The sequence below is a fragment of the Balearica regulorum genome, chromosome 6 (genome assembly GCF_011004875.1).
Source record: "Balearica regulorum gibbericeps isolate bBalReg1 chromosome 6, bBalReg1.pri, whole genome shotgun sequence".
NCBI classification, from domain to species: Eukaryota; Metazoa; Chordata; class Aves; order Gruiformes; family Gruidae; genus Balearica; species Balearica regulorum.
The window spans coordinates 8,203,216-8,216,649 of record NC_046189.1 but is presented as its reverse complement, the minus strand read 5'-3'; the positions used below and the strand labels follow the sequence as shown (position 1 = coordinate 8,216,649).

General features: G+C 38.3%; 1 protein-coding gene across 10 annotated transcripts in view; it reads right to left on the bottom strand.

Annotated features, from left to right (window-relative positions):
• Positions 1–13,434, bottom strand: part of GULP1 (GULP PTB domain containing engulfment adaptor 1) — a 159,930-nt gene that overhangs the window by 98,490 nt on the left and 48,006 nt on the right. For 8 of the 10 annotated variants that reach the window (XM_075756140.1, XM_075756138.1, XM_075756136.1 and 5 more), the window contains exon 2: positions 6,967–7,087. The exons of the other annotated variants lie outside the window; for them this stretch is intronic. Coding sequence is in view for 2 of the 8 variants with exons in the window: in XM_075756138.1 (XP_075612253.1) it covers positions 6,967–6,976 (10 nt within the window). In the remaining 6 variants the exon portion in view is untranslated. The remainder of the gene's footprint in view (positions 1–6,966; positions 7,088–13,434) is intronic. 10 annotated transcript variants of the gene reach the window in all.

The following is a 13,434-nucleotide window of genomic DNA, read 5'->3' as shown; positions in this document are numbered from 1 at the left end:
GCAGTCCGGCGAAGTTCCCGCCGACCGGAAGAGGGGGAACATAACCCCCATTTTTAAGAAGGGTAAAAAGGAAGACCCAGGGAACTACAGGCCGGTCAGTCTCACCTCTGTGCCTGGCAAGATTATGGAGCAGACCCTCCTGGAGACTACGCTCAGGCACATGGAAAATAGGTGATTGGTGATAGCCAACACAGCGTCACTAAGGGCAAATCGTGCCTGACAAACTTGGTGGCCTTCTATGATGGGGTTACAGCATCGGAGGATAAGGGAAGGGCAACTGACATTATCTACCTGGACTTGTGCAAGGCATTTGACACTGTCCCACATGACATCTTTGTCTCTAAATTGGAGAGACATGGATTCGATGGATAGACCACGCGGTGGATAAGGAATCGGCTGGATGGTCGCACTCAAAGAGTTGTCAACGGCTCAATGTCCAAGTGGAGAACGGTGACGAGTGGCGTTCCTCAGGGTTCGGTACTGGGACCGGCACTGTTCAACATCTTTGTCGGCAACATGGACAGTGGGATCGAGTGCACCCTCAGCAAGTTTGCCGACAACACCAAGCTGTGTGGTGTGGTCGACATGCTGGAGGGAAGGGATGCCATCCAGAGGGACCTTGACAGGCTGGAGAGGTGGGCCTGTGAGAACCGCATGAAGTTCAACAAGGCCAAGGGCAAGGTCCAGCACGTGGGTTGGCGCAATCCCAAGCACGACTATAGGCTGGGTAGGAATAGACTGAAAGCAACCCCAAGGAGGAGGGCTTGGGGGTTTTGATTCATGAGAAGCTCAACATGAGCCAGCAGTGTGCGCTTGTGAAAGCCAACCGTGTCCTGGGCTGCATCAAAAGAGGCATGACCAGCAGGTCGAGGGAGGTGATCCTGCCCCTCTACTCCGCTCTTGTGAGACCTCACATGGAGTACTGCGTCCAGCTCTGGGGGCCCCAGTACAGGAGAGACATGGAGCTGTTGGAGCAAGTCCAGAGGAGGGCCACAAAGCTGATGGGAGGGCTGGAGCACCTCTCCTATGAGGACAGGCTGAGAGAGTTGGGATTGTTCAGCCTGGAGAAGAAAAGGCGGCTCCGGGGAGATCTAATTGCAGCTTACCAGTACCTGAAGGGGCCTGCAGGAAAGATGGAGAGGGACTGTTTATGGGGGAGTGTAGTGACAGGACAAGGGAGAATGGGTTCAAGCTGAAGGAGGGTCGATTTAGATTAGATATTAGAAATTCTTTACTGTTAGAGCGGTGAGGTACTGGAACAGGCTGCCCAGAGAGGTTGTGGAGGCCCCATCCCTGGAAGTGTTTCCTCATCCAGGTTGGGTGAGGCTTTGGGCAACCTGGTCTAGTGGAGGGTGTCCCTGCCCGCAGCAGGTGGGTTGGAACTAGATGATCTTTAAGGTCCCTTCCAACCCAAACCATTCTATGATTCCATGACTCAGAAGTATGGAAAAATAGACTTCCATTTAAAAACAGGACTGGGAGTTAGAGGAGGGTTGTGTAACTTCTGTCTACATCTCTACTACAAGGAATAGAACATAGAGTTCTCTCACAAAACCATTTGAGTTGACCTCTGGTACTTTGATTGATCTGTTTGCTCATAATGAATAGTATACCTCTATAAATGCAGAATGTGATAGCCATTCCTAATAAGGCCAGATGTCGTGGGTTTTGTAGGTAAGTAAAGAAAGGAAGCAAGTAGTTTTGAGGACGAATTTCAATAGCAGAACATCATAAACCCAAGTGAGCATTCAAGTAGCGAACAGGCAAACTACAGACATGGGGATTTCTTCCAAACACAGTCCAAGCAATATTTGGGGGGGGGTGGGGGGGGGTGGTGGTGTCTGTGTGTGCGCATGTGTGAGAGACTGGGAAGAATCACAAATGCAAAAAACAAAATCCATTAAGTTTTTGCTTGTTTGCTTTTTTAAATACAGATTACATGTATTCAGGCTGTTGACAGCCTTTTTGGAAACCATTAAAAACACCTATCTCTATCTGTCACGCCAGAGAGTGATGGCTGGAACACCATTTTGTTCTTTGTGTCATGCATAAAGTCAGCCAGGCTATTCTTATAGATTACAGCAAATTGTGAAGACTGGAGCATTGATGCAGCAGGGTATCAAAGAACTTCACCAGCTGCATCAAATACATTCCCTGACTGCTGACACTTCTGAATGACAGAGTAGATCTTGGTACTGATGAACCCCTTTCTTCTATAGGCAAGTCCTCAGTTTTTATGGTTATTTAAATTAACAGGGATAAAGCAGCTGGAATTACATGTCTCAAACATACCTTTAACTAAAGGGTAATTAGCATTCGACCTTACACATTATGCCAAAAGGCACTGCAATGCACTCATTTAGCTTAATAATACTGCAAAAAGTTTGAGATAAAAATGTTTTCAAACAATAGGACTGCTTGACTTTCAGAGATGCTAAAGCCTAATGCTGAACTAAAAATAAAAATAGTGCAACCTAGAAGAAGGTTAAAAAAAGGATAATTGACTATAAAGAAGAATTTAATTAGAAGTGTGGCAGAACCTTCACCACCTGCAAACTTTCAAAATTTTAATGACCCTCTAAAAAGGAGTGACTCTCTCCCAAATGGCAGGATGCCTGTAATATAGGTGACTGTAAAGAAGCTCAAGATAATACCTTGAAACAGATCTGGAAGAAATTTTACATTTTAAATCATTTGGCTGCAGCCTTGGTTGGCTCCTTGCCAGTACCACAGGCAATAATAGGGAACGAAGAAAAAGCAGTGATAAAACCAGTCCACCTGTTTGGAAGGGGAGGCAGAGATCCAGCAGCAGACAGATAGGAGATATGGTGGCAGCATGGCAGAAATAGCGGAGGAGAGAAATGGAACTTTAAATACACAGATCATGGTCAACAATACCAAGCACACAGATTTTTACTGGTGCACTGAAACTTGTTATGTCCCCTAAAAACAGGATCCATTTTTGAATCAAGAAAAATCAACACACAAACCCCCCAAAAAATCCCAATCAGGTAAGTACCTTGCAATTAAGACTAGATTTGACTGCTTTTCTTGTAGACTGAAAAGATCAATAGGAAGAATTTTCAAAATCCAGATTGTGTATATAGCAGCCCCACCCTCCTATTTGAACACCATCTTAGTATATTTTACAGTCTGAACACCATACAAATACAAAAATGGTGTTAAGGTAAAAAATCTTTTTAATGTATGTATTTTTTAGTTATATATGGTTATTATTACTTATTAAAACATACAGATCCAAACCATGACCCATCAATTTAGTTAGCACCCTATGAGATAAAGTTTTGTATAGTTTTGACTTAATCACATGAAAGTACAGCTACTTGGAAAACAATCTAGACAGTAGCTTCTGATTCTTTCAGAAACTTTACTCATGCACTTTACTCACCATCTAGCTGGCTGAAAATCACTTCACAGAAACACAGCCAAACACATTTAGCTCCGATGTTACTCTATCATTAATCCTGTAAGTAGTTTTACATTTGATTTAACACACTCTTGGAGCAGTTGTGCTCGTCACTGTTTCCTGTCCCCAAACACTTACCGCCACTTACGCAGCCCTTCTGCACTGGCAAAAGCACTCCTGCACAGCCAACTCTCTCAGGGAACTGGAGCGAGGGGAACCAAAAAACAACAATCCAACTGTGTTGAAGTTTTCTCCTACCACGTGCCAACAAAAAGTAGGGGCTGACAATAAGCACTAGAAAGTGGAAGAGCAGCAGGACCATCTCTGCCAACTTCTGCACTGGCTTGTATTGTGGTACTGAACTGGAAACCACAGCATTAATGTACATGGGAAACCTTTCAGTAAATAACAATCCTTTCTTGGGTGAAGTGACAGTCACACCTCAGTTCACAGAGGGGTTGTGCCAAAAATAGTCAGGAAAGACACGAATCTGACTCATTTATCCTCAATCTGCCACCTCTATGCAGCATTCTGAAATACCAGGTCAGTTTGACAAAACAATTTAGATGCAAACATGGAGAGACATTCTCTGTTATCTTATAAAAACTGTTTTAAGTAACTAAATGTAGCTCAGTACTAAACTTACAAGAAATGTGAAACATCAGTTAATGCAAAAGTCAGAGTTCATTAGCTTCCTCTAACTGCATGAAGACATTTTTATTATGCTTATTTGAATAGGCCATTAAAATATAAATTCAAATACGGAGTCTGGACAAACAAATGTTATCGCAGCTTTGAGGAAACAAAGCTTTTCCAACGAAATGTTAAATGGCAATTTTGCACAAAGTGCAACTGCTTTCTTAATCTTCCTTGAGATTTTTAACTTCACATGCCTATTGAAAAAAGAACACACATGAGGGACATGACATGTCCCACTGGCCCCTCCTGTAGGTCTCTAAAGAGTACTTAACATAAACGCTAATTTATGGTATTACACTCTTGGACTTCCAAGTATCTCAAATTCCACTTCAGGGTATTAGGCCAACTGCTGTTTAAATTATGTGTAAATTAGCTGAATCATGACCCTCCACTGGAAAAATCTGCCTTATAGATCATGTCCTTAGGGAGCTGAATGCTGTAATGACAACTTACCACTGAGCTAATCAAGAATCAGAAAATGAAGTTAAAATTAACTAAAGCAGAGGCACTGGAAAAAAACAAAAAAAGGAAATCAATAGTGTTATCCAGCTGAACCAGGTCATGCATGCTAGAACCTCCTACCATTTACTAGTGTAGTAAAAATAAATTTTAACCCTCTGCAAAATAACATCTCAAAGTCGAAACATTTCTTTTAACCTCACTACAGTGCAATTATAACACAGTTATCATTTTGGAGTTTTCAGATCCCGTTGCAGGTCAACATCTGATTTTGAAAATCCCAATGATTAGTCCTGGCCCTAAAGATAATCTGTGTGAGAGTCTGCACTTTCCACGTAATTTCTGCTGTAACTTTGCAATGCTACATTCTTCATTCACGCAGTAAGTGATGGATGCTAAAACTATGTGTACCTTTAAAAGCCCAGGGATTCAATGTTCTTAAAATAAAGGACTTTGCATATAAAACCAGCTTTGTCTTTAAATTCCAGAATTCCAAATACTACATAAGCCTGCAAATCAGCAAAAGAATTTCTATCTAAGTATATTAAATAAATCTGTTTCAAGTAAGTCTACATCTACAAAATGATTCCGTGTTTTGGACTGGTAATGAGTCCTACCAACAACGTTTTTCACCAATGGGTCTGGCTTTGCCCCATCCTGTGGAAGGAGAGACCCATTAGGTAGTCTTTTTCAAGTGCACAGATAACAGGAGAATCCAGTACATACATGGGAGAGATTTTGACTTGCTGTTGTCAGAAAGAAAGAATCTATCTCCTCTTATTTGTTCCCAGGCTACAAGATCCTTTTGCAACTGACAAGCTTTGATTTTTTTTTTTTTTAATTATTATTTCTCTTCACCCCCTTTCCCTCTGCCTCTCTTTTTATTTTTTGTTTTTGGTCTAAGCTCCCATCTGCCTGGTGAGAAAGATCTTTCAACTAAGAACTCTTGCTTAAGTAGTGAAAGAGCTTAAGGAAGAAACCTAAGGACTTGTAAACCCATTGTTTTATTTTAGAAAGTCAAGAACGACAGCCTTTTATCCCAACCATCCAGGAAACGAGAACCATAGGACCTATCTGAGACAGAATTGGGAAGTAACAGCATGAACTCATAAACACACATACTGACTTCGTGAAAACCAGCAGTAACTGAAGTCATCCTTGGTCATCCTACAAGATAATGCCATACCAATAATTCCAAACCCAAGGAACTTTTACTTGAAACAAAGTATTTGCATACCACCTATGTCGAGGACATCAAGTTACAGAAGGGAGGTCAGAAGGGAACTGCAGACTCGTGATCTGGTTTTGAGAAGTAATGAAATCATGTGAGCACTTTGAAGAGACTATAATATCATAGCAACAGTCACCTTGGTGCCAGATTAAAGATAACCTTTGGGAAAGCCAGCAGCATCAGACTGACTCAGCCTGATCTGACTTTAGCTCTACAACTTCTCAGAGGTATTTCAATGGATTTTCGGATTTACAGTCAAATGAAGCAATATGCGCTTGCTCTAAAGCACATTGCTGCAACTGAAATAAGCAAGCCAAGAGAAAGTTTTTGTCAACCCTCAGACTGCTAAACAAATGCTTTTGCTTATACGAACATCAAAAGGATAAAAATTTGCTACATAGTTTTAGCTTACCTTCCTTTCACTGAGCTAAGTAAAACATTCAGTTTTCCAGAGGCTTCTAGCTCCCTACCCAAACTTAGAAAACATTCAGCTTTATTTAATGTTTTTGAGAAGTATATCACAACCACTTACATAAATAAACTCTTAATCATAGCATTGGAAGTCCCCACATTTTGCCTTTTTTCCAATAAATCAATGGAAACTTCACAGCTGCTGCCTTTACTTTATCCAGACAAACCTTTCTCTCTACACTAAAAAGAAGCAAGGAGACTGCAGCTTCAGTGGACTGTAGCCGTATTTTCAATCTAAGCACCGAGTTACCAGTTATGGAGAGGGGAAGGGCATAAAAAAAATAGGAGAAGAAAAAAAACAAGATGAAAAGCCAATTTGTAATAGTCAAGCCAACATGCATTATTCTCTGACTTCACAACAGGAAACAACCAGTTATTGAGACAGAGAGCTTTTGGTCAACAACTTGGTCCTGCCATACACTCAGCAGCTGACTTCACGTAGAGGGTACTGTTTAATAAGGGAAATGGACACAAGCACCTCTCTAACACCCAAAGTCTATAAACTTAGCCTTCTGGCTTTGTTACAAGCACTTTAAATGGAAAGGAAACAAACAAAAAATCTAACTTGAATCATTCATTCCAGTCTTAAAAAATCTCCTCTACTCAACCAAGAAAAATTCAAATATTTGCATAATCCTTTTCTGTAAAACCGTTCATAGCAATAATTAAAACAGCTTACCCTTCTGCATTCAAATTTCTTGCCAAGGTACAGAGCAGACATTAATTCACATGTAGAATAGATCACTCATTTGTCAACATTTTTGAACCTTTGTTACTGCTGCTTTATAGTTTCTCATGTACTGGAATAAAAAGAAACAGTGACAGATATTAGTTATGAACTAGTGTATTATCAAAGCATAGAAATTATTTTCTCATTTTAAGAAATTTAGTGTGAAAAGCTTAATGAAAATATATTTCACACAATCTTTGTAATAGAATTCTGCTGAAAAAGTCTAAATCAGACTAAAATGCTGGCAGTATTAGAACTACATTTTTAAATATGAATTCTGATTCAAATATTTTCCCATAATTTCCTTATCCACAACAGCCCTACACCAACAAAGTAACCTTTAAATACACAGAACAGTAGCTTGACCATTTATTAATTAAATTCCACTAAATGAGATGTCCAAGACATGCAGCATTAGACCAAAATACTATTCCTTTAAGAAAAAATTGATTGTCTTATAATTAAAAATAATAATAAAAAAAATCTGCACTCCCACAGATGCTAGGAAATGTATCTGTAGAAATGACACCATATCTTGTTCCAACATAACAAAATTCAATCCACTCTCCTGCAGAACCAGGAGCCAAAGAAGTCTGCTCCTGCTGTTTCTGGGTTTACCAGAGCAGAAGGTGACATGGTCCCTCCTAGGAAACCACCCTGGCCTTCACTCCTTGATGTTCTCCATTTTAAGATCTTTACAGAGGATTTTAAAATACTCTTACCCTCTTTACTGAATGCTTGGATAAGCCATATCAATTTAAATTTTGATATTTTATATGATTCACTCTGAGATGTTTAGTTATACTATTCCCTCTTGGATCTGTTGACTTTCAGGTATCGAGATACCAAGACCTAGAATTTTACCTAATCAGCAGGAGAATATTACTTCCCTTATCCATGAAATAAATGACTACATCTTGTGTACATTCCTTTCATTGGTTTATCTTCTGCTGCTTTAGTGTAAAAAATCATCTTTGAAATAGCATGAATTCATACTGCTCACTTTTCCTTCATTTCTTGATTCTCTACTTCATTCCTCTTTCCCTGACATGGTTGCTTTCTTTTTTCCCCCTTCACTTCAAGAAAATCACAAAAACAAAACAAAACCCCAAATAACAAACCTTCATCATATTATGCCGTCCTTCCCCACCTTGTACCTTTTCATCTATTGTCACAGATATTTTTCATTAGTTCTCAACTGAGCTTCACCTAAATAAATCCAATTAATGATGTTTTCCCTTTTTCTTATTAGTCAAGGTGGCAAGTAAAACCAGGTGACATCAATGCCTCCAGCACCTTATCTGACAACTCCCTCCAATTTGATTTATTACTTTTTTTTGTTTACAATCCTCCTGTTAACAAGAACCACAAAGCTCTTGCGTTCAAGGATTTTAAAATAATTTTACAGTTGGAGAAGCAAACGTCGAAGACTTTTCAGCTACAGCACACAGGCCACCATAATTACAGCGTGATACTTACTCCATTACAATAAACAAATAGGTGATACAATTAAAAAATCCTAATTCTTTCATAATATAGCTCAACAGGATAGCATCATTCATTATCACTGGTGACTTTTCCTCAACTTACCCTTTCTTGCAGAGCCTTGTTAACACCTGTGAAGGCTGGAAAGGGTTTGCTATGGTCTGTTACTTGATACTACCAGCCACAGCTAGACACTTATTTTGGCACCACATAAGAACTAGAAACCTACTTAAAAGGTATTCAGGAGAGGTTTACATTGGTTATTACCCTGCTATTAGTGCTCTGCAGCCTGTTGGAGATAACATATCAAACCTCACAATGTATCTAAACTGTTCTAGGCTGCATAAAGTCTGTTTGGATTCTTTGCTTCCAAAGAAATACCACACATCACACTTGTTGCCATTACCTGAGTTACTGAAGATACTACAGGTATCTTCTAGGGAAATTTAAAGAAAAATGTATAGCAAATAAGAGATGTATTCTTCAAGGTGAAATTGTAAATTAAGGTGCAAAAGTAAAAATAAGTCCAAGGAAGTTCTTGATTATGCTGAACTTCCAGGGTTTTAGTCTTTTCAGTGATCTAACTAATTTACAAGGATGGCAACCTTTACCTTCCCCAAGACTCCAAGAAGCTTTATTTGGATTCGTGTACTCTCAATTGTTTCTCAACAGTGAAGTAGCTTTCTTGACAGTTCTCTCCCTTATACTTTTATTCAAAATAAAGTTATTTGGGTTTTGTTTTGGTTTGCCTTTTCAATCATACTTGTCTACTTGTTTACATATACTCTGTTTTCTTTAGCCTGTGTCTCCTTATTTCATTCAAGCCAAATTTCAGAATCCATTGCAATGGGAATAGATTTGTCAGGGTTACCCAGCTGAGGGGCTGTAATTTTCAAGATTACTAAAATATTCTGTTATGTTTAAAATGATCATTTAAAAGCATTCCATTCTTTATCAAACACATAGTTCTTACCACAAGATCACCCTTGTATCTTCATAGAAACACAAGAAGAAACAGCAATAAAATAAATAACAAACTTGATACCGAGTGATTGCCTGAACTTTCTTTATTTTTTTCATCTCTAAGACTTTATATCATCATGCATACACTTGAAAATTTATGAAAGTAAAATTCTTAAGTTTTCACTGTAGTCTCAATTCAATAAGTTAAGCTCACATTAAACTTTAAACTCTGAGTGTCTCTGCTGTAAGCTAGCCACATGATCAAATATTACTCAAATCCAGATCTAGATTCCTACCTAAAGTTTATTTTAGGTTGACAGTCTGTTATCTATCTACTTTAAAATAATTACCAGTAGCTCAGCAAGTTCATTAAATAAATCCTTTCATACTCAGTAGCATATGTCCATCAGACATGCTGATTTGTACTGTTTGTGTACACCACACATTCATTACTGGCTTTTTATCAACACATTAGTAGAAAAATTCCATTACTTTCTCCCTCATTTTCCCTATAAACCTCTTGTTAAGAAACAATTAAAAGAGCTGTCTTTTAAAAAGCAGCTCTTGACAAAAAAAATTTGAAAAAAAAATCTGAAAATTATTCCTGTTTGCTATAAGTTGCCTCCTATTCTGTAATCGGCAACAATGCATTTTGCCTTTCATGCTCTTCCTGAGGCTTGGTAAACTAAGTCCAAAAGAAACCCCAAAAGTATGACTAATGATATAGTATACTAGTAGAATAAGAGCCAAGTGTTAATGCATCAGAAACATTTTCTCACAGGCTCTATACTGCACCACAACTTTATAATTTCACTGCCTTGTTTTTCTGCCAAACAAAACGTGTGCCCATTTTAGTGATTATGCAATACATCATGCTCACCTATTTCACTTGCTTCTATCGTGCCTTTATAGGAATACCAAGATAATAAATGCTGAAGGTCATTTGTGTAAGAGAACACCTTCTGGAATTACAACACAAAGATTTTCTTCCCTTGATATAATGTGAAATGTATCCTGTACCATTTCATCATCAGGCAGTACTGAACTCAACAAGCAAATGCTATACCGTCACACTGATGCTCTATTTCTTAAATTTTTCTTAAAAAAAATGTACGCAAAAGGTAGACAAGTGGTAATTTCAGCTTTTGTACTACCATATCTTTGTTTCTATTCCAAATCTGTCTGATATTCCAGACAGAAGATAAAACCATTAACCCATTCCACATGTAATGACTCTATGGCTCTACTTGAGGCTGTACAGCCGAGCACCTCCTATCTCCCTGAGGACAACAGGAGCTCTAAATTCTCAGGTCCCCATCTGCAAACTTGGGTTTTAAAGACAGCATCCACACTAACATTTCCTGTCTGGGATCAAACCCAGAAAACAAGTCTGAAACATGTATTTAAGTGTCATTCACGCCTTTAAACACTTGAACATGCCTCTCTACTTTTTCTTGTAGCTATACAGTAATAGTATTCCACAGTAAGAACAAGGGAAAAGGCCAGGGGACACTCTAGAAGGCTACACTCATTAATGTAGCATTCAAGGCTGGATCAGAAGGAGCACTGGAACTGGGAATCATAACTCAACGGTTCTACTCATTTTTTGCTTATTTCCAGTTCATCTTACAGTGCCTGAAGCCATTGATGTAGCTGTTGCCAGCAAACTGTTATTCAGAAATTCGTTCATATTGCATTGTTCACAGTCACTGTAACCAATATTTTGATAATTACATTTAAAGAGCAGCTGTCAGTAAAAGGACTCGGATGTGCAGCAGAAACTTAAGGCAATTCACCAGCTATATTCAAGGCACAGACACTTCAGAAATCATGCCGAGGGGTTCTTAAACTGACATTATCAGAGAAAAACATGGAAGTCCCTTTGCTGTACTCTGTTCTTGTAGAGAAGCCAACAATCTGTCTCAGAGTACTTCAGCAGTTCTTCAGCTTTAAATAAATGGTGAAACAGTATTTGCTCCATTGAATAGCACTACCTCTCCTCATTTACATCTTCTGATTATCAGAATAACAATAAAAATACTTATAAGTACACTATATATAAAAATTGTAAATATTTTTTTCACTTACATATATCAAAAGATTTGGCAATAACGCACAGCTCAGTACTACTCACATCATATAACAATACATGAGAATGGAAACACAGAAATGCAGCTATCAGAATACAGTCCAAATTATAGAAGTCCCAGTACATAGTATGAATTCTTCTTAAATATTCCATTTTTACTCTACCTGCAAGAGGGGGAAGATAGCTCTCTATAATCATAGCTTAATGGAAGCTATGCCAGTTTTAGAAGACACCAAACAGCAATTACTTAAGGCTATAGAACCTATGTAAGGTACAGTACGCTTGACATAAACTCGAAGCAAAATGTTCCAAACCATTTAACCTTCACTCTTTGAAAACTCCTGGATGCAGAACCACACTTGTCCTAGTGGACACGTACAGCACATCAGGTGCAAACACACTTATCTTGATTATACCATTTAAAAAAAAAAAAAATTCCAAACCTTAAATCCACATGAAAGTAAACAGTCTCCGCAACCCCCAATATTCTCAACTAAACTCCCCTTTCCAACTTTGGTTACACCCATTCTGTCAACCTATCTTCCTCAGTTCCTAGATGCATCCCTTATTGCATGCTTACATAATTTCAATCAGATTAATACTCTTTCTTCTGCAAAATACTTTACATTGTTCTTCTTTTGCAGGGTCATGAAAATAATTTTTATAGATATTCTGGTCCAATTTATGTAAAAAGAACCTGCTATTCCATAGATAGGGTAAAAGTCTTCTATGTCTCAGCACCTTGGTATCTACGTACTTCAGATTACAATTGGCTTTACTTACTCATAAACTCATGATGACAATACAGGATATTCCTAAATTTGGAATCTGTGGTGTAATGTGGTATGATCTTGACTAAATTGTAATGCTAACATGTAAAGGTCTAAAGTAAATTCTACAGTGGGTGACAGAAGAAAGAGAAAGCAAAGCTGAAGTACTCAAAAGAATTAAAGCCACCCTGCAATATAAACATTACAGTAGTGCCATAAAATAATGAGCTCCGGCAGGTTAAGGAAGGAAGCAGCTAGAACATAGATTAGGTAACAGCAACTGTATTCAAGTTGAAAAGAAACCTCTTGAGAAGTCTGATAGTTGTCTAAACAACCTGTTTCCCATACAGTCTTTAAAAAAGGTTGGGGAGGTGGGGGGGGAAGAGAGCTTTCAAGGACATAAAAATTACTGGAAAAAATTAATAAAAACAAAAAAATACAAGTCCACTAAGCTGAGTTCTTCTCTTAAGGTTAATTCAGGGAGCAGGGTGTTAGGGTGCTTCTCAGGAGAGGAGACCTCTGACTTTTTACAGTTCAAAAATCACACGGTCATCTATAGAAGGAAAAGACCAGGGAAAAGAAAATATAAAGGATTAAGTAAATTCCCAGATTAGACACAGTTATTTGTCACACTTTAAATAAGAATGTGTTTGCAAAGATGAAACTAAAGATGCAGGCATTCTTAAGCAGGGAAGAAACAAAGTAGAATATCACTTAATCCCTCTCTGTATGAGAGAAATTTATCCCAGGGATATTCTAAGATTTTTTAAGACTAGAGAAATGAGCAATACATACAGCCCTACCACAGAATGCAGCTATTTTATTCCTGTGTTTTAATTTATGCACAAATAACAGTTAGAGCATCTCTGACCACAGCAAGGAAAATCTCCTTACAATTGCAGAGAAATCCCAAAATCTGACCGCACCCTAAAGAATCAGTGGTAAACTGAAGAAATGCAATCTGTTTAAAATCCTACTAATCCTATAGCTTCTTGATAGGCAGCAGGTCCAGTTAAGGGTACACATGAATTGTTTTAATACATTAATATGAGGTGCTTAAAACCAATTCAGAGCATGACATCTTTAGGACATACATTTTTCCATCTGTCT